This window comes from Scyliorhinus canicula, chromosome 21, assembly GCF_902713615.1.
Source record: "Scyliorhinus canicula chromosome 21, sScyCan1.1, whole genome shotgun sequence".
Classification (NCBI taxonomy): Eukaryota; Metazoa; Chordata; class Chondrichthyes; order Carcharhiniformes; family Scyliorhinidae; genus Scyliorhinus; species Scyliorhinus canicula.
Window position 1 is genome coordinate 39,233,270 of NC_052166.1, and position 22,357 is coordinate 39,255,626.

The window sequence follows — 22,357 nt, forward strand, 5'->3', positions numbered from 1 at the left end:
CTCATAAGGACAAGGCACTGCTGGGACCGATCCCCGCATGGGCATGCTGTCACCTGAGCATCTTGGCACTGCCAGCCTGGCACCCTGGCAGTGCCCCTGCCAGCTTGGCAGTGCCCTCTGGGAACCCTGTCAGTGCCAGGGAAGCACCTATGTGGCACTATGAGGGTGCCTGGATGGCACTGCCAGGGTGAAAGGCTAGCAGGGCCAGGGTGTCTAGATGGCATCGTAGGTGCCAGGGTACAATCCTGCCCAGAGCTGGAGCCGGACCACCCTGAACAGGATTTTTTTCAAACAAACTGAAATGCCATTCACAATCACCTTGTGTTTTTCTGACTTGCGGGCAAGTCTTTATCATCGTTCCAAACCCAATTATGACTGTAGCAAGCAGCAGCTGCAAATCTTTAACCAATCAAAATTTAACAACCACTTTAGTAAATGGGGAACAATTACTGGACCAAAGGTTACTGATTGAGTAAAATCCAGACTCGCAACAGGAAAGAAATAATATCAGTTATTCAACTATTTGGGTGGCACGGTGACACAGTGTTTAGCACTGTTGTCTCACGGCACCGAGGGCCCGGATTCGAACCCGGCCCAGGGTCACTGTCCGTATGAAGTTTGCACATTCTTCCCGGGTCTTTGTGGGTCTCATCCCCACAACCCAAAGCTCTTCAGGGTAGGTGCTTTGAACACGCTAAATTGCCCCTTCATTGTAAAAAATTTAAAAAAGTTACTGGGCTACTTTATGTCAGACAGATCTTTGTTTGTATCCATGAATTAATGGCTGTCAGATATATACCTCTGTTCAAAACTGCCTAATGATTCAATGAGGAGGTGGTGGCGTAGTGATATTGTCACTGGACTGTACAGAGACCCAGGGCAATGCTCTGGGGACCCCGGGGGTTCAAATCCCACCATGGCAGACGGTGAAATTTGAATTCATTAAAAATCCGGAATTCAAATTGTGGATTGTTGTGAAAAAACAAGCTAGTTCCCTGATGTCCTTTACAGAAGGAAATCTGACTACATGTAATTTCATACCCTCAGCAATGCTCTTAAATGCCCTCCCAGAAAGCCACTTGGTTCAAGGGCAATTAGGGATGGGCAATAAATGCTGGCCTAGCCAATGATGCCCACAACCCATGAATGAATTTTAAAAACTTGTTCACAATACCCTTGTAGTCACACCGACGCCAAGTTTACGGTCCTGTCTAAGCCATGAAAATCCCCTGTAATTTCTTGAACCTCTTGTTGAGCTGCACCATAACAAAACTGCCCTGGGGCTGATGAACACTGTGGATACCATGTCCTCTAACATGCCCTTTCTTCATCTGGGGAAGTATTCAACACCTCTCTATTATGATCCCAGACCAGACCCCAACAGTGGCTGGGCTACTGTACCAAAACCCTACTACTTTATTTTAATATTGTAAGACTGTGAGGAAAGGATACTTCCCTCCAGGAGTGATTGCATGAAGAAATAAGGATATGGTATTTTAAAACGGAAATTTATTACTAAAACAGTATGAAAATATTTAACTCACACGAGAAAATACCTACAACTACCCCTTTAATAATACTACTCAATATAGTGAATATAATATCCTTAATTGATATCTTTATTCCCAGTTAAACAACAAGAAAATAAACCATCTCAGCTCTCAATCCACCTTAAATAGCAATTGCACAGTAATACTTGCTTTACAGAGTTATTCTTTGAGAAAGATATTTCTTGACACTGCTTAACAGAACAGGTCTGACTCTGGTCTGAACCCCCGCAAAGGCACTGGCTGTATATCTTCAAAAGCTGTTTTCAACTGGCTTGTTTCAGCTCCCCCTCGTCCTCAGACCAGTCTGCACTGCTTTCAAGACTGTTAATACCTTTTTCACTAAAATGCAGAGAGCAAAACCCGAGTTTTGTAGTCCAAGCTTGCATCCGGGACAGAACTGAACTCTAAATGTTTTCTTGAAAAGCCTGATGTCTTAGCTCCACCCAGCAATGGAATCATCTCACCAAGACGAAAATGAATCAGCTACCTAGTGAATCCCCTTAATCAAAACAAAACTGCATTAGCCCAAGCTTTTTACAATGGTTCATTGCCCCTCTGGCCCCTAAAAGCTTTGTCAACTTTCAAACCAAGATTCTTTGAAACCATGACATCAGCAGTGAAACACGCTCTAACCCAGACTTTTAACCCTTACTTTACTAAATATTTATCATACAATAGATCGGAAATTCTGCATTCATCACCTCTCTGATACCACAGGCTGATATACAAAATTGCCATATGAGAAATTATGAAGTGGAGGTGGGGGCACATCTTTCTTCCTGAACATAATACATTAAATGAGTCTTTTGACAAGGTGCTTTTGAAATGAACATCTCTTTGCTTCTTTAGGCTTCTGAATGAATTTGAATTTGACAGTATCATTAATGCTCAATGACACATTCTCAGTACGCGTGTTTGAAATGTAGGGAAGGCAAGAATCCCACTACAGTTCAATGAATATGATTTTTTTCTTTGGTCCTTTTGTTTCTTCTGCATGTCCTGTCCATTATTTCGACTTCATCTCATATTTACCATCTGTTATGTGACATCCGTCTCCTACTCTATATCCACATTTTCTTTTCTCTTCTGCATCCTTTGTCCTTTTATCCTTCTTATATAATTAGGCCTTGTCACTCATTCAGTTCTGGAATTCTAACAATGTCAATCTCAAATTCTCTACAGACACATTTAGTAGACAGTCATTTGAGCAGAGTTGCTGCAATTTAGAAGCCTTCCACAATGAAATATTTCAGATAGTCTCCAATCATTAACACATTGTAATATGTCTCTGGGAAATTTAGAATATTTTTAATAGAATATTTTAAAATACAGTAGGAACACAGACCAGATAATGAAACCCCTGCACAATCTGATTTGCATTGCTGCCTTTTCGATAGCTTTTGACTGTAGCATAATTCTGGGACCAAACTCGAGAGATTAATATTTTGGTTTGAAATGATTTGATCATTGATAAATGAACAGGAGGATTCACCGCTCCCTTTGTGATTCCCAGAAAGGCTGGCTCAAGACTGAGTGCCTCGAAAGAGACTGAGAGGAATGGTGACCGGCACATAGTTTCACAAAACACTTGCCAAATCTTTAAATAGTGGCATGTGTGACATGCTCATCATTTGTTGCGCCTATCAGAGATTTTGAGCTTATATTCAAAATTAGAATAAAAATAATGAGAGTTTGTATCACTACAACTGATGTTAGGGTAACAGAGATGAAGTATTTTATGATGTGGACGGCACAGTGGCACAGTGATTAGGACTGCTGCCTCACAGCGCCAGGGATCCGGGTTCAATTCCAGCCTTGGTGACTGTCTGTGTGGAGTTTTCACGTTCTGTCCATGTCTGCGTGGGTTCCCTCCGAGTGCTCCGGTTTCCTTCCTCAGTCCAAAAATGTGCAGATTAGATGGATTGGAGATGGATTGGCCATGCTATAGTGCCCCTTAGTATCCAGAGATGTGCAGGTTAGGTAACAGGGATAGGACGGCATGGACGGGGGAGGATGGACATGGGGAGGGTGCTCTCTCGGAGCGATGGTGCAGACCCAATGGGCCGAATGGCCTCCTTCTACAGTGTCGGGACTCTATAATTCTATAGTTATTGCCTGCAAAGCATTCTGACACTGGATTTGTCCTCTGTATTGTGTTATATTTCGGGTTAAATTACAAACCTACACACAGAATTTGATTATCTTATTTTGACACAGAACCCGGTGCGACTGGGTCAGAGATGAATCGAAAGTAGGGTCCGGCTCATAATTGAAATGCCAGAATCCTGATTGCTTTGCTTTAATGTATGTTTTTTTTTGCTGGTCTTTATTATGTTTGATATGCATGTTTACACTTTCTTGTACATTTGGGTCAATTAGAAGCTATCTGGAGATAATATTTTTTAATTTATTCATTTATGGGATGTGGGCGTCGCTGGTTAGACCAGCATTTATTGCCCATCCCTAGTTGCCCTTTAGAAGGTGGTGGTGAGTTGAACCACTGCAGTCCTTCAGGTGTAGGTACACGCATAGTGCTGTTAGGGAGGGAGTTCCAGGATTTTATCCCAGCGACAACGAAGGAACGACGATATATTTCCAAGTCAGGGTGGATAGCTGGGTCAGGGAAACTTGATTGAAATATGCCAACATAACCCACCGGATGAGGTTGTTATTTATGTATAGGTTAGCACAGCAGCTGTGCCTGTTTGTTATTTCCTTTCTTAAAAAGATGGATATTTAAGGCTGCATCTACTTATCGTTACAGTATGTTATTGCTTCTGTTTACTCGCCCATTTACTGTTTAATAAATCCTTTTCCTAATTTTTAAACCCGAGCCACAGTGTAAAGAAGTGTTCATTCCACTGTCTATTACTGTTGCTTCACAACGCCAGTGTCCCAGGTTCTATTCCCGCTTGGGTCACTGTCTCTGCGGAGTCTGCACGTTCTCCCCGTGTCTGCGCGGGTTTCCTCCGGGTGCTCTGGTTTCCTCCCAAAAGTCCCAAAAGACGTGCTTGTTAGGTGAATTGGACATTCTGAATTCTCCCCCGGAGTGTGGCGACTAGGGGATTTTCACAGTAATTTCATTGCAGTGTTAATGTAAGCCTACTTGTGACAATAATAAATATTATTATTACATCTGAAGGAAAATCATATGAAAAGATCTTTTGAAAAGAGTGGCTGAAATCTAGCTCCAGGGGTTTTCTTTTGGATGTCTGAGTTTGTTACAATAGGTAGTTAAAAACATTAAAGGTGACGTGGAACCTGAGACCAATACTGACAACAACAACAACTTACATTGATGGAGCACCTTTAATGTGACCCCACGACGCACCCCCCCCCCCCCCCCCCCCCCGCCTTCTCCCCGGCATTGGCATAATCAGTCAAAAATGGGCAACAAGCCAAAGAAGGAGATGCATATTTCCTGCGTTACAACAGCGACTACACTTCAAAAGAGTTTCACTGATTGTAAAGCACTTTGGCAGTGTCCTGAGATCGTGAAATGCACTAAATAAATGCAAGTCTTTCTTTATCTTTCATTAGGACGAATGGGCTAATGATTGGTCAGAGAGGGGAGTTTTAACAAGAGGAGAGAAGCAGTGGGACATTGTGAAGAAATTCCAGAGAGCTTGGGACTAGGATGACTGAATGCATTGCTGGCAATGGCAGTGCAAAGTGAGGGATGCACACAAAGCTGCAATTGAGAGTGATGAACTCAAGAACACAACAGTCCACTCCAAAGCAATTTAGACCATTGCGGAAAGCTGGACTTGCCTGTTTCAGGATCCTAGCCTCATAGAGGAACAGATCCCATAAAACTCTGACAGAAATAATGGCTAAGTAACCACACAAGGCGTTTTCATCTTGGTGCCAGAGTAAGATTAACAAGCACTGAGACCAATAAAATTAAACATCACAAACTTTCACAGATACGCAAGAGTCTTCAGTTTACTCCCTGTAACTTCAAGGCTGCTTGCTTCCATTGTTGCAATGGCGAAAGAAGAGACCAAGTTATTTTACCTATATGACAGCTTCCACTGGATGTCACTACTGAGCAAGGGCAAGGCTCACATGCAGCTGCATGTTTGGCTCCAGGCGTCCTGTAGAAAGTATCCTTGCACTTCTCACAATAACGTCCTTTTCTATTTCCAGTACAGTTTAAACAGATGCCTAAAAAAAAGCAGAAAGCAAACACAAATTAATGACAGCTTCATTTGCCTAATTTAGAGGACGAGTAAAAGATTTAAATAACAATGCACAATTCAAATATATCCACATGACCTGATTAGTCTGTAATTCAATAAAGCCTAACTTTAGATCACTTGTTCCAGTTAATTAACCATAGAGCTATGATCAAAAGCAGTCACCAATGCTCTGTGATTAAACCCAGCAGTGGCAGCAGCAGATTTGCCTGCACACACGTCATTAATTCTACCCAATATCTGTGACGAATGTTCACATTCCAACATCCATGACAAATGTTCTTCTTGGTCCATGTTTATTTCTGCCATAACTTGAATGGAGAAATGCGCATTTTGCTATACTTTCCCCCACCAGCAGTAGCACCGAGTCTGACAATAGCTCACATATGTAGCCAAATTCTAAAGTTGAAATGTAAAAAACGATAAATCTAAATCAGAAGTGGGACATAAGCTGTACCTTTAAAGAGTGAGATACAGAAGGCACATGTTAACCAATCAAAGCAGAAGTGTCCTTTTGGTAAAAATGACATGCAACAGGTTATATAATATCTGCGTTCCTTTCTTGTGTTGCCAGAGACCAGCGTCTGGAGGTTTGACTTGTGCACACGATATCACATTAATTCCATCACAGTTAACACAGTTTACACTTCTGTGGTTGCACCTAAAGTCCTCCCCGAGCACAAAGCAGCAGCCTATTTCCAAATGAATTCCAAATGAATTCCAAATGAGTGGTGAGCATTGTTGCTTCACAGCTCCAGGGTTCCAGGTTCGATACCCGGCTTGGGTCACTGTCTATGTGGAGTCTGCACGTTCTCCCCGTGTCTGCGTGTGCTTCCCCCGGGTGCTCCGGTTTCCTCTCACAGTCCAAAGATGTGCACGCTAAATTGTCTTTAGTGTCCAAAAAGGTTAGGTGGGGTTACTGGGTTACGGGGATAGGGTGGAGGTGTGGGCTTTAGTGGAGTGCTCTTTCCAACAGCCAATGCAGACCCGATGGGCCGAGTGGCCTCCTTCTGCACTGTAAATTCTATGATTCTATGAAGGAGGCTGTGTCATTTTAATTTTGTATCTTTGCAGCCAAGTTGGTCATTTGTAAACTGCGTGTGATTGATCAGGCACTCCTTCTTGGTATTATCCTTGTGCACAAGCCAAAACATATTTTTCAATAATTTTGATAAAATATAAATAACAATTCCCTGAGACCCCAGGAACTGCAGCAGTTCAAGAAGGCAGCTCATCAGCACCTTCAAGTGCAATTTGGGATTGTGGGCCAAAAGCCCATATCCCGTAAAAAGAAAGAATTAATTGTTGTAAAATCCCATCTGGTTCACTAATGTCCTTTAGGGAAGCAAATCGGCCGTCCTTACCCGGTCTGGCCTACATGTGACTACAGACCAACTGCAACGTGGTTGACTCTTAACTGCCCTCTGAAATGGCCTTTAATCCACCCAGTTCAAGGGCAATTGGACATGGGCAACACATGTTGGTCTTGTAAGTGACACCTTTATCCGATGAAAGAATAAAAGATTAATCTCAGGTCTGACATTAAAAATGAGGGTGTGGATTCTCAGTTTGGGAGACTATGTTCTCCCGCCGGAGCTGAATCGATTCTGCTCTGCACTGGTGCTAGGAGAGGTGTCCAGAAGCGATACACTCTCCCCAGCCATGTGAATTTATGTATGTTAGGGAGCGCAGGAATTCTGTCCCGAATCGCGCTATCACGCCGCCATTTTGAGTGGGTGGCCTGATAGTGAGATCCAGTGGCTGGCCCCTCCCCCACAACACAAATCCTGCACCTTCCTCCCCCCATTGCTGGAAAGTAGGGCATCCTCCCACCCCTCACCATGGGAATTGCTTGGTCACCCATTTTCTCAGCTGAACGCACTGAACTGATTTTGATGTGGTCAGGATCTGTCAATCATAGCTAGATGTTTATAAAAGTTGCAGTTAATTTCACAACAGGGTACTTGAGATGCATTCAAGTGTGAAGGAAAATGAAAATAAACAATACAGCCATCTGGCTGCTTGGAAGCTATTACTCTGGCAATTGCAGCCTACTAAAAGCTGAAAGTGAATAGAAGCCTTGCAGATGAAAGGATCTGAAGGGGTTTAAAACCTTGTGATGTGTTTTGACTTTATAACAGCTGCTGCTCTCTGAACATCTGCCCAAGGCAGCAGGTGCAAGGGGAAGGTGAGTGAAAAAGCCATGATTTTTCACTGCTTCTGCCTGGACAGCTCTTTACCTTCCAGGCAGGGGCGACTGTTGAGGGTGTCTCTGATATGGGGGGGTGGGGTCTCTGATAGGGAGGCCTCTGAAGTCGGGGTCTGGTAATGAGATGTGATGGTGCTCTCTGATGGAGGTCTCTGATTGAGGTTCTAATGGGGGTTCTGATTGGGGGGGGATCTGGGGGTGGAATGGGCAGGATTTGGATTTGGGCAGGAGGAATCCGCCAATGGACTTTGGCGGCACCCACCTCAAATACTTATTACATTGGCCACTGTGAAGTCCGCTTCATTAGGGCCATGCAGTCCAAATACTTGCAACAATCCGCACGCACGTGAATTGTGACCCTGAGGACTGGAGCATCACAGGGTTGTGGAGAATCTAGTGTCCAGCCCGTTAATGGGATGCAAATGGGACTTTTGATCCATTTGCATCCTCCCATTGACTCGGGGCGCAAATCCCAATGCCACTGCCAGCGGGGGACTGGAGCATCGGAATGGCGGTGATGCCATTCACCCCCCCCCCCCCCCCCCCCCCACCCGATACAAGATTCTCCGCTGCATCGGGAACTCCACTCCCCCCGGCTCCACCCTTCCAAGATTACGGTTCCGTTTATTCGAGGAACATGATTCATCATTTAGGCATAATTATGTACATTTCTGTTCTCTCTATATTTATTGTTCTATGCAGTAACCTTCATCTTTAAAATAACGTCTGGAGATACCATATGAAAGGGTATGGGCCGCAGAGGCTGAAAGTGCCTGTCAATACAGAAAACATTGTGAAGGAACCATTCTTAAGCAACTTTCTCTTGAAGAGAGATATGAAAATAGTGACAGGCTCTGAGTGTGGAGTTCCACAGTGGAACCGTGCTATAAATAAACCTCTGGTTGCCTGTGTTGTTGAAGCTCCTTATTATCTGAGTACGCCACCAAAATAGTAGCTGGCACTAAACAGTTCCATGGGCCGAGCCCAATATTTGTGGCGCAGCCCAAAATGGCCCGAGCTGACCTTAATATTATATGGGCAGGAGGTGGGTCTATTGGGTGCACGTGCTGCAGATGACTGTGTCGCAATCAAGCGTTTATGTGGCCAGTTGGAGTGTGCATGCTGGAGCCCACAATGTTTGGAGGGAAAGGGTTCGGCTGTCTTTCTGAATTCCCACTACCATACAGAAAGTTATTATTGTTCTTCAGGCTTTGAATTCAGAGGACTTGAATCTTAGATCGCCCAAATGTAAAATGTAACAAAGCTTATACCAAATTGATCTAATTGTGAGTATATAACTGCCCGATTAGACCCTAATCCAGACTGGGAGCAGGGTAGCTTCTGTTCCCTGGGATTATTAACATCATTTGTAGTAAAACACCAAAAAGGTTAAAATATGACACAATGAACACCCCCTCCCTCATATTAATAGTTCATTAATGCATAATTGAAACTTTGGTTTTCTTACATTCCCAGAAGATCAAATGATAAGCACTTATATTTAAAATGAATGAGCTTTGAGCTATGTAAAACTGTATACAGATTTATTATGGTGGATCGAATTTGAATAATTCCAGATTAATGGATTTTTAGTAGCAGGTTCGTTAACCCCAAAGACATTGGTTGCATACACTAACCGAGGGCCCAGAAAGCAAGAATTGTGGTTTCTTCTTATCTTGCCGACAATAATCTCTCCAAATGCCAGAAAACCTGACCTTGAAACATCAGTCAGTTTATGATTTTAATTCAACTCTTAAACTGTTTCCTTATTGATTGATGCAGTATGTAGTAATTCACGGGAGGCAGGAGTTCCGTCACCACACCAATATTTATTTACAATAACGATATTACAGGAGCAGCTACAAAACAGTGCTGCTAGCAGTCCAGTCAACTTAAGACTCTTACAAAGCCTACACAGGTGATTATATGGGCCCCCTCAATGAGCTATCATTGAGGGAGCTCATACTCCAATTGGCCAACCAATAAAGCCAATTGGAGTCCATTACACAGTAACAGGCTGAAGGGAAGCAACATGGACAAGGTAGAACTCGCACTGTCACATGGTGTTTTGTTTATTCTGATGGATTCCAAAGTGCTGAAGTTAAATAGTTTGAGCATGTGTCGGCTGACCACAAGGAATGGAGGATTCCCATTTCAATTGTGGGACTTTGGGGAAAAAAACAAACCTCTGCATCGAGAGATATTTATTCTTGGAGCACGATTTCTCAAAATGGAAATATGCTTCCCAGAATGGCTATGGACCTTTTGCAATTTGACATATAGATTAGATATATTTGACCGAGAACGGTGAATGACACTGTGTTCATCTGGACTGAGCTGTAAACAAAACAGGGCTGATTGCAGCATTTGAAACATCTGTTTGCAGACAGCACAACTCACTCCGCCAGAATTTATTCTCATTCGCATATTCAATATAAAGAGATGAAGTGAAATACATTATGTAACTTTTCTCTTTCAGAAAGATGCAAGTTATTTTTTGCATTGCACCAGATTGAAAATTGCCACTAATTATTTTCACTTTTCACTTGACCTTTTTTAAAACAGTGGAAACTCGTTTCTGTTTGCTTCAAAGTCCTCCTTCACTGAAAATAAAGCTCTGGTGATTTAGTAAGTGTTGAACTTATCCACCCAGACTGGTGCATCCGTCTTAATATCCGCACCCCACATTAGCTTTAGTTTTTGTTCAAGATCATCCAGTTTGACATAGCCCAGAAATTACCCAGAGAAGAAAACAAAATCACTGGTCATTTACCCTGTATCATTGAGTGCTTGTGCTCTATTCCAGCGTCACTGTGCAGTCCATTAGCTGAACTGGACTCTGTTGTTAAAATCATTACAATCCTGAAAATCATCATGGTAGTTGATTACAATGTGTTGCCTGAAACCCCTGTTCTCCTCTTTTCTGCACCTTCCCATAAAACAACCAGTGCAACTATGGGACCCACTATGGAGGATTCAGTGACCCAGCTAAAAGTCCACAGACTTTCTGCAGGACTGGATAATCCTGCTGGCGGACAGAAAATCCCACCTCAAGATTAAAACCATTCAATCAACTCCCTCTCTTCCAATAGCCTCTAGGCCAAACATACTCAAAGATAATCCCCTTCTGAAGCCCTAAGTTTGCATATTTTTCTACTTTCTCTCCTACCGTAACTCATGTCCTCTCATTGCCCTGCTCCCTCGATCCTATTCTGATGTTAAATATTGGGAAGGCCAAAGTCATTAGGTCTGGCTCAAACTCCATTCTCTAACCAAAGGCTCCAACGCTCTCCCTAGCGACTAACTGAAGCTGAGCCAGAATGTTCATTAGCTTGATGTCACAGTAGCACAGTGGTTAGCGCTCCCAGTGTGTGCGTCTGTTTCCTCCGGGTGCTCCGGTTTCCTCCCACAAGTCCCGAAAGTCGTGCTTGTTTGGTGAATTAGACATTCTGAATTCTCCCTCAGTGTACCCGAACAGGCACCTGAGTGTGACAATTAGGAGATTTTCACAGTAACTTCATTGCAATATTAATGTAAACCTACTTGTGCCACTAATAAAGATTATTATTCTACGTGACCTTGTGGCATTATCATAAATGTAAGAACTGCAAGGGTTAACGAAATGTCTAGATCCGCCACTAGATGGAACGACAGTTACAAGTATATAAGAGATTGATGCTAAGCCTTGTAGGGAAGAGAAGTGAAGGAGTTAGCTACAGACAGAAGTAAATAAGTGTGGGTAAGAGCAGATCATAGTTTATTATAGTGTAGAGATTAGTTGTAGGTGAGTGTAGATTATGTTAATTATCAACTGTGTATTATTTAGGAATATGTGTCGACTCCAAGTTAGTAGTTTTAATAAATTTATAGCTTTGTTCAAGTTAAAGCTCATTTGTGGTCTTTGTGAACACTATGCCAACCATCCTGAATTTAGCAATATAAAGAACACCAGAGACCTCACATTCCCAACCACATGAAAGCACCATTACTCATACTGCTTATTCTCACCTCCTGTAACATCATCCAACTCCTCCCTGCCTCCGCCCCAACAATCCTGCCTCAGCTAGCACACTTGCAGATTTCCATGAGAGCAACATTAAACGTGCTATATGAATACAGGTTGTTGTTGTGTATACAACCCAAACATGTATTGACGTGGGTATATAATCCAAAATAGACATAAGATTCTAATTTTGCAATATGATATTATGGAACCTATTCTTTCAGTGCTCTTAATGGAAATCAATTGGGGAGTATGGAGTGAGGCAGTGCGAAGGGTAAACGGGACCTCCTCTTGTGCAAGGATGAGCCTGATACAGTTTAAGGTGGTGCACAAGGTGTATATGACTCGGGCGAGAATGAGTGGGTTCTTTCAGGGGGTAGCAGATGAGTGTGAGAGGTGTGGCGGGGGCCAGCGAATCATGCGCACATGTTTTGGGGTTGTGAAAAATTGGGAAGATTCTGGGCGGGAGTGTTCGCGGTCTTAGCCAGGATAGCGAAGGAGGAGGTGGACCCGGACCCTTTGGTGGCGTTATTTGGGGTTCCAGAGAAACCGGAGCTCATGGATAGGAGGAAGGTCGATGCCTAGGCCTTCGCCTCTCTGATTGCACGGCGACGAATTTTACTGGAGTGGCGGCCGGCATCGCCACCGGGGGGGGTAGCAGCTTGGTTGGGTGACCTGTACGACTTCCTGTGGTTAGAGAAGAGAAAGTATGAGTTAAGGGGCTCAGCAGGGGAGTTTGAGAAAAGGTGGGGGATGTTTGTGACCGTGTTTGAGGGGCTGTTCGTTGCGGGGAGGGGGGGGGGGGGGTGGGGGGTGATGGGGAGGGGGGGGGGGGTGAAAAAGGAGGAAAATCTGTACAAGCTGTGTAGCTGATTGTTGGGAAGAATGTTTCCAGGGGTGTTTATTTGTTGCAACTACTTTGATACAAGTTTGATTAAACTGCGTTTTAAAAAAAAAGAAAATGCAACATGAAGTGATAAAGGTTTGCAAATGGTAGCAGTATGGCTGAGGATCTTATCAATGCAGTTTGATTACACCGTGATTCAAGTAATGCCAATACTTAAAACCTTAAGTAATCGAATATCACGCGGCGTCAGAAACCAGGAGGTTTGCAGCACTGTGAAGGCAGACCATAATTATAGTGCAGAAAAACAGCTATCGATCGCACTGAGATGCCAGAACAGTCTTCGGCTTTTAAAACAAACGTCCCCATAAAGATCAACAGAAGTAATGCTTCTGTTACACTAATGAGCAGTGATCACAAAATGGTGCAGCCGAGTACAATAATCTGCACTTAATTTCACTTGGCCCCGACAATCCACCTATCCAGTGAAAGGCCAGCACTCCTGTGGGGCAGCTTCCACCTGACACATAATATATTTGTACATGGTTTCTTTCTTCCTGCAATCTGCTGTAAATTATGTTGCGGAAAGTCTGGCTTAATGAGCAGGATCACAAAAAGCCCTGCTGTGAACATGATTTAACATTCGCCAGACTCCGAGTCCGTCTGGAGAGCATCGTGGAGCCCCGAAAATCTCGTCAAAAGAGAATTAGAGCATTCCTTATGGGATAGAGATGCTGCCGTGGCCGCTGTTGCTGTACACTAATCTCCAGCATCCAAACAGCTGTTGGTTAAACTTCCAACCTTTGCTTTCTTGCATTTGAAAACTCCAATTACATGACATTCTTGGCTGTTGGCTGCTGTTTCTTTGGTCAATTGGCCAGCACAATCTTGCCTGGTGCGTAAATCATACCATCCAGGGGATGCTTACAGCTAAAACTCACAGAAGACTGAACTTATCTTTTGAGCATTACATTAAGTCAAAGCCTTAACAACTAATCCTTAGCCTTTTTTCTGTGCCAGATGCATATCCCCAAACACCAAAATATTAATGTAGATGTATGTACAATGAATGTTTCGATTTGGTTACAAGATTGCTGAGAAAGTAACCACATGGTACTTACAATCTGTACCACCAACTTTCCATACTTCTGTAAATAAGCCTCAATGTTTCATCAGCTGCGCCTTTAAATGTGAATTGTCAGAGGGTGTCTGTTCTATTCACTCTTTCTCATTTGAAATTTTACCACCAGTCAAGAGCTCAACTTTATCCATTTGACAACGATATAAATGAGAAGTTGCCTGGTCATGTTGCACTACTCAGTACAGCCGAAGCATGAAAATAGTCTCACTGCTGTGCAATATATTACAATGCAAAAATGTAAAATGTACTGGCCTGATTTGTAGTCATATAATCATAGAATTTACAGTGCAGAAGGAGATCATTCGACCCATCGAGTCTGCACCGGCCCATGGAAAGAGAACTCTACCTAAGCCCACACCTCCACCCTATGCCCATAACCCCACCTAACCTTTTTGGACACTAAGGGGCAATTTAGCATGGCCAATCCACCTAACCTGCACATCTTTGGACTTTGGGAGGAAACCAGAGCACCCGGAGGAGACCCACACAGATACGGGGAGAATGTCCAGACTGCGCATAGACAGTGACCCAAGCCCGGAATCGAACCTAGGACTCTGGAGCTGTGTAGCAGCAGTGCTAACCACTGTGCTACCATGCCATTTGTGTGCAAGGATAATGAGCAATCCTTAATCAGGAGCTTCAAATTGTAATGCTGACAGCACCTCACGCTGATCTTTAATAAGAAAGGGTCTTCACCATTTGTTTCTGGGTGTTTCACTTTCTAATGAATTGACTGCGCAGTTGCCTAGGGTGCGTAACAGGGTTAACTTCAGATGAAACGGTGTGTTTCGTTATCCATATACTTCAGTGTCATTGCAAATATTAGTCTTTTGTCATGTGTTTTTTCTTTTCTTTTACTTGAATTAATATTCTTTATTAATCGTTTACATGATGACTACACTGGTTCCTCACTGGGTTGTACATGGTTCCTCACATGATCCCAAACAAAATGACACCACGAAAAACCAGTGTTTCAAGTTATCGTTCGGGGTCTTGATACATTACAGCAGGTAACATCAGCAGGGTTCTTAACAGTAACATTTCAGATTCAGATCATAGGCCCCACTGCCCAGTTATACAACTACTTTCACAATGATGTGTATCGAAAGCTGCAAGTTCTGTTTCCTCATGGATTGAACTTGTCATTGGATAAACTCTCAAATAAAAGGTTGAAGTGAAAATATCAATGGGTCGTTGTGTGTTTCAACAGCAATATCAGGACCTCAGAGAGAGGAAGTACACAAAAGCCACTGAATCCACCCAAAATATTAAACAACAGGCAACATTTTTTATCTTTAATGTTGCAGATGACCTAGAATTATGTATTTTAAAATATTTTTAAAATTTGATAAATTTGGCCTAAAACATTGCCCCAGATTACGAGGTCAGCAGTGAAGGACTAAAACTCACTGTTTATGACACTGAAAGCTGCCCATAGATTTTCTCGATTTTGACTAGTCACATCCTATCACCAGGTATCTGATCTCGCGCAATGCTCACGACAGCAGATCTGCAGAGTAGATGAGCAGGGCAAGAAATGAATCTTCAACACTGAGGAATTCTTACTCAGCCACGCAGAGTTTAAACCAAGTGCAAAGAAATCAGTGTAAAATGATGTACAAAAAAACTAAAATAAAGGTGGGGGTCATAAAAAGAGAAAAACAAAAAGGGAAAAATCGGTTTTTACTTGAAGAAATGAGATTCCACACCATTAAAATTAAAATTTCAATGCCAGAGAGGTTATATGCCAGCAATTATGACCTATCACTTCATTGGAAATGGAATTACATCTGAATGTGCCAGCTCTAATATTTTTTGCTGTGTTTAGTGGGTACCTACTGCGTAAGTATTGCAACTTCATGTCAGTGCATATGGCAAGCACCCACCCAGTACGGTCTGTGGGTGAAGGGGCCCCCCGGAGTGCAGGGGACTACCCGCGTGGCGGACACACAGTGGACGGCCATGGCGGGTGTCCCCGGGACAAGGGGGAACCCCGGAGCGCAGGGACCCGACCGCATGGGGAGAGCAGTGATAGTGGACATCCTGGACGGCCCCCTAACAAAGGGAAACCCCAGAGGGCAGGGGCGCGTCCACCGGACAAATATGGTTAACCCCACAGGAGCAAGGGGGCAGAAGCCCCCCACCAGAATAGTCACCTGGAACGTAAGGGGACTTAACGGCCCAGTGAAGAGATCTAGAGTCCTCACCCACCTTAGAAACATGAGGGCCGATATAGTCTTCCTCCAAGAGACGCACCTGAGGGAGCAGGACCAACTGCGGGTAAGAAAGGGCTGGGTGGGACAAACCTATCATTCCTGTTATGGGGCAAGGGCCAGGGGGGTGGCGATCCTGATTGGCAAGAGGACAATGTTTAGGGCGACAAAGACGGTTACGGACCCAGGGGGACGGTATGTCATGGTCAGCGGGGCCCTGGATGGGGCGCCGGTAGTTCTAGTTAACGTGTACGCGCCCAACTGGGACGACACGAGCTTCATCCAAAAGACCATGGCAGAAATCCCGGACATAGCGACGCACCGACTAATCATGGGGGGGGACTTCAACTGTGTACAGGACCCAAAGACGGACAGATCAAACCCCAGAACGGGGAAAACCTCAAACATGGCAAGGGAACTCAGTCACTATATGGAGCAGATGGGAGCAGTGGACCCCTGGAGATTCGCCCACCCGGGGGAGAAAGAATTCTCTTTCTTCTCCCCAGTACACAATGTGTACACCAGAATTGACTTCTTTGTGGTGGGGAAAACGGTGCTTCCAGGGATAGACAAGGTGGAATACTCCGCAATTGTGATATCAGACCACGCCCCACACTACATGGACGTGCGGCTGGAGACGGGAAGGGCCCAGTGCCCCACATGGAGGCTGGACGGTGCCTTACTAGCTGACAAGGCCTTCAGCGAAAGGATAGCGCGGGCCATAGCGGAATACACGGAGAACAACCAAAACGGGGAGGTCTCATCCTCCATGTTCTGGGAAGCGCTTAAGGCCGTACTAAGAGGGGAAATCATTGCCTACAAAGCGCAAAGAGTTAGGTAGGAAAGGGTGGCTAGGCAGAAGCTGGTCGACTCCATACTGGAGGTAGACCGTAAATACTCCGAGGCCCCGACCGTAGAGCTCCTGGCGGAGAGAAAAGAATTACAAAGGAACTTTGACCTGCTCTCCACCAGGAAAGCAGTATACCAACTCTGCCAGGCACGCGGGGCCCTGTACGAACACGGAGACAAAGCCAGCCGCCTGTTGGCACACCAGCTGAGAAAGCAGGCAGCCAGCAGGGAAATTGCGCAAATCAGAGGTACCAGAGGCACGTGGGAAACAGAACCAGAGAGGATTAACGAAACCTTCAAGGCCTTCTACCAAGAGCTATACACCTCGGAGCCCCCAACGGGGAAGGCTGGGATGAACCGGTTTCTTGATGGACTGGACATACCAGTCGTGGGAGAGGGCAGAAAACGGGATCTGGAAGCACCACTAGCACTGGGAGAGATCATGGAGAGCATTAGCTCCATGCAGACGGGGAAGGCGCCGGGACCGGACGGATTCCCGGCGGACTTCTACAAAAAATTTGCGACAGCGCTGGCCCCGCACCTGCGGGAGATGTTCACAGACTCGCTAGCTAGGGGCACACTGCCACCCACGTTAGCACAGGCCTCAATCTCGCTGATACCTAAGAAAGACAAAGACCCAACGGAATGTGGGTCATACAGACCCATATCTCTGCTGAACGCAGACGCCAAAATACTGGCCAAAATCCTAGCCAAAAGGCTAGAAGACTGTGTACCTGAGGTGGTCACAGAGGACCAGACGGGCTTCGTCAAAGGTAGACAGCTTACCGCGAACATCAGGCGCCTGCTGAACGTGATAATGACCCCCTCCGGGGAGAGAACACAAGAGGTGATCGTCTCCCTGGACGCAGAAAAGGCCTTCGACAGAGTCGAATGGAAATACCTCATAGAGGTACTGGAGCGGTTCGGGCTTGGAACAGGGTTCACCGCTTGGGTAAAGCTCCTATACAAACGCTCCCATGGCGAGTGTACGGACCAACAATACCAACTCCCAATACTTCCAGCTGCACAGGGGCACCAGACAAGGATGCCCACTGTCCCCGCTGCTGTTCGCACTAGCAATCGAACCGCTAGCAATCGCGCTCAGGGCAGCAAAAAATTGGAGGGGGATCCGAAGGGGAGGTAGAGAGCACAGAGTCTCACTCTATGCGGATGATCTGCTCCTCTATATCTCGGACCCACAAAGCAGCATGGACGGAATCATAGCGCTCCTGAAAGAGTTTGGAGCCTTCTCGGGCTACAAACTCAACATGAGCAAAAGTGAGATCTTCCCAGTACACCCGCAAGGGGGGGGGGGGGGGGGGGGGGCAGCACTAAAGGGGCTGCCGTTCAAACAAGCCCGAAATAAATTCCGCTACCTGGGGATCCAAATAGCCCATGACTGGAAAGGGATCCATAAATGGAACCTCACCAGCCTGACGGAGGAAGTTAAAAAGGACCTGCAAAGATGGAACACACTCCCGCTCTCCCTCGCGGGGAGAGTCCAGACGATCAAAATGAACGTACTGCCCAGGTTCCTTTTCCTGTTTAGATCCATTCCGATCTACATCCCCAAGGCCTTTTTCAAAGCGCTGGACAAACATATCATGGCGTTCGTATGGGGGGGTAAAAATGCTAGGATCCCAAAGAAGGTCATACAAAAAACAAAATCCAGGGGGGGGCTAGCCCTCCCGAATCTACAATTCTACCACTGGGCGGCAACAGCCGAGCGAGTAAGGGGATGGATCCAGGAGCCAGAAGCCGAGTGGGTGCGTGCGGAGGAGGCCTCCTGCATGGGAACCTCCCTCCGGGCCCTCGCCACGGCAGCACTCCCATCCCCACCCAAAAAACACTCCACCAGCCCAGTGGTGACAGCCACCCTCCAATCCTGGAACCAACTGCGGCAGCAATTTGGCCTGTACAAAATGTCGGACAAGGCTCCCATCTGCAACAACCATAGGTTCAAACCAGCACTGACCGACGCCACCTTCAAAAGGTGGAGGCAGGACGGGGGGGACACTGACAGTCAGGGACCTATACACGGACGACAGGATCGCAACACTGGACGAACTGACAGAGAAATTTCAGCTAGCTGGGGGGAACGAGCTACGGTACCTGCAGCTCAAAAACTTCCTACGAAAGGAGACAAGGACGTACCCACAACCGCCACGACAGACACTATTGGAAGACCTACTGGACGCAAGTATCCTAGAGAAAGGGAACTGTAGTGACATGTATGACCGACTGGTAGATAGGGACGACACCGTACTGGACGCAACAAGAAGGAAATGGGAGGACGACCTGGGGATGGAGATAGGGTGGGGACTCTGGAGCGAAGCACTGCATAGGGTCAACTCCACCTCCACGTGCGCAAGGCTCAGCCTGACGCAACTAAAAGTGGTACATAGAGCCCACTTAACGAGAAACCGTATGAGTAGGTTCTTCCCGGAGGTGGAGGACAAATGTGAGCGGTGCCAGAGAGGCCCGGCCAACCACGCCCACATGTTCTGGTCTTGCCCCAGACTTGTGGAGTACTGGACAGCCTTCTTCGAGGCTATGTCCAAAGTGGTGGGGGTGAGGGTGGAGCCATGCCCGATAGTGGCGGTCTTCGGGGTTTCAGACCAGCCAGATCTATTCCTGGGGAGGAGGGCGGACGCCCTTGCCTTTGCCTCCCTGATTGCCCGCCGTAGAATCCTGTTTGGCTGGCGGTCAGCAGCACCACCCAGAGCTGCAGACTGGCTGTCCGACCTCTCGGAATCTCTCCAAATGGAGAAAATCAAATTCGCCATCCGAGGGTCGGACGACGGCTTCCACAGAACGTGGGAGCCATTCATGCAACTGTTCCGGGACCTGTTTGTGGCCAACGTACATGAGGAAGAATAGTCGGGTGGCCAAGAACCAGGGGAAAATGGACGGGAATCGGGGGAAGGTAGCCGGGGGGAGGGGGGGGGGGGGGGGGGATACGGGCTCGGTTTGGGGGTTTGATGGCAAGCCAAGGCCCAAAACCAAACTATAAATAAATGCCTATAAACATGTGCCTCGGCCATATTGGGGAATGTAAAATATGTATGCTGGCTAAAGGGGGCGGCCACAATTATTATTATGAAGATGCTTACCTGTAAATATTCATGTTACATTTTTGTGTTTTCCTTTTTTTTTTCTCTCTCTCTAATAACTTGTAATTTGTCATATATAAAATATGAAAACTCAATAAAAAAACATTTATAAAAAAAAAATGTCAGTGCATATGGTTCAATGCTGATAAAACTGTGAGAGCACAATCTATGGAGGAACAGTGTAACTCTGGCAGTAACGTCTGGATGTCTGTATTCAATTATGCATACCGTGGAATTTGCTGTCCAACTTACTCCATAATAACAGTGAGTGCTGACAAGATCGCCATTACACGTCATGGAAAATCTGGGCCATAGACCTACACAACAGAAAGAGCTCTTTCAGCCCAATTGGTCTATGCTGCTGTTTCTACTCTACATAGGCCTCCTTCCATTCCTCTTTAACTCTTTCTTTTATTTTTATATTTAGAGTACACAATTATTTTTTTTCCAACTAAGGGGCAATTTAGCGTGGACAATCCAACTACCCTGCACATCTTTGGGTTGTGGGGGTGAGACCCACGCAGACATGGGGAGAATGTGAAAACGTCACACGGGCAGTGATCCAGGGCTGGGATCGAACCCGGATCCTCAGCACTGTAGGCAGCAGTGCTAACCACTATGCCACCCTTCCTCCTTAAGTCTTTCAACAATACCTTCTATTTCTTTCTCCCTGATGTTTATAAAGCTTCCCCTTTTAAAAAAAAATATTTTTATTAAAGATTTTCCAATTTTATAATACGTTTTACAACAAAATCCAGAATTACCACAGCAGATGATACACAAAAAACAACATAACCAAGCCTCAGGCTAATCATGCCCACTCCATCCACCAAGTTAAAAGAAGACAACCGAATGAACAAACACATAAACTAAACCACAAACCACTGCCCCCCCCCCCCCCCCCTCCACCCCCACCCCACTGATGGTGACTAATTCCTTAGCTAATGAATGGCTGCGATCTCCGGTAGAACCCTTCAACCGACCCCATAATGGTATACTTGACTTTCTCCAGGTACAAGAATTCCATTACTTCACCCAACCATACTGAGGCGCTGGGCGGTGATGAAGACCTCCACCCCAGCAGCACTCACCTCCAGGCAATCAGCAAAGTGAAGACAATGACATCTGCCTTCACTCCCATCTGCAGACCCGGTGAGTCTGACACCCTGGAAATGACCACCAGAGGCCAAGGCTCCAGTTCGATATTCAGAATCATCGACATGGTGCTGAAGAAGACCCAAAAGCTTATAAAGCTTTTGCAAAAGAAAAAGAAAAATAGAAAAAGCTGGAAATACTTATCAAGCCTGGTAACATTGGTGCCGAAAGAAAGAAGAATTCATGTCATGTTTCAGTTCTTACCCTGGAATAGAAGATTGCAAATGAAGCCTGCAGCTAAGGCCAAAATCAATCTGAGTGTATAATTGTACTCTGCAACACAGGAGATTTGCCACTATCAGCTACAAAAATATTGATTCAGAGATATGCCTGTCAAGGCAATCACTTAGATAGCAATACATTTGGGAGTTTTACTCTTAGCTCCATATAATATTCCAATCCTCCATTTTTATTGTTTTTAACAGTTACAGTTGCAAAGCCAGCTGACTATAACTAGCTCTCCTATTCACTTGTTTCTAGTCCAATATGTTCAATGCTTGGACTTGATTTTTTTTACAGTATATTTAAACCATGTAGATTTGAGTAACTGTGCTGTGAATCAGTCTAAGTGATATTGAGGGAACATTTTCAGATTAACCTATATATTTGTGTCCAGTTTTGGATGCCTTACATTAAGCGTCAATTTGGATCAGTTGGTAGAACTTTCCCTCCTCGCTGAGTCAGAAGACTGTGCATTCAAAGCCTGCTGTTGGATATGGGCGGCACAGTAGCACAGTGGTTAGCACTGTTGCTTCACAGCTCCAGGGACCCGGGTTCAATTCCCGGCTTGGGTTACTGTCTGTGCGGAGTCTGCACCTGTGTCTGCGTGGGTTTCCTCCGGGTGCTCCGGTTTTCTCCCAGGTGTCGCGAAGGATGTGCTGTTAGGTGAATTGGATATTCTGCATTCTCCCTCAGTGTACCCAAACAGGCGCCGGAGGGTGGCGAGGAGGGGATTTTTACAGTAACTTCATTGCAGTGTTAATGTATGCCTACTTGTGACACTATTAAAGATTATTGTGACTGAACGCATATTACAGGTTGACAGTTTGATGCATGGCTGAAGGAATGTTACATTATGAAA

At 45.3% G+C, this 22,357-nt stretch overlaps 1 protein-coding gene across 2 annotated transcripts in view; it reads right to left on the reverse strand.

The window, feature by feature from the left end:
* Positions 1–22,357, reverse strand: part of LOC119955943 (multiple epidermal growth factor-like domains protein 9) — a 360,694-nt gene that overhangs the window by 89,411 nt on the left and 248,926 nt on the right. For both annotated transcript variants that reach the window (XM_038782604.1, XM_038782603.1), the window contains exon 4: positions 5,568–5,717. In XM_038782604.1, the coding sequence (XP_038638532.1) occupies positions 5,568–5,717 (150 nt within the window). The remainder of the gene's footprint in view (positions 1–5,567; positions 5,718–22,357) is intronic.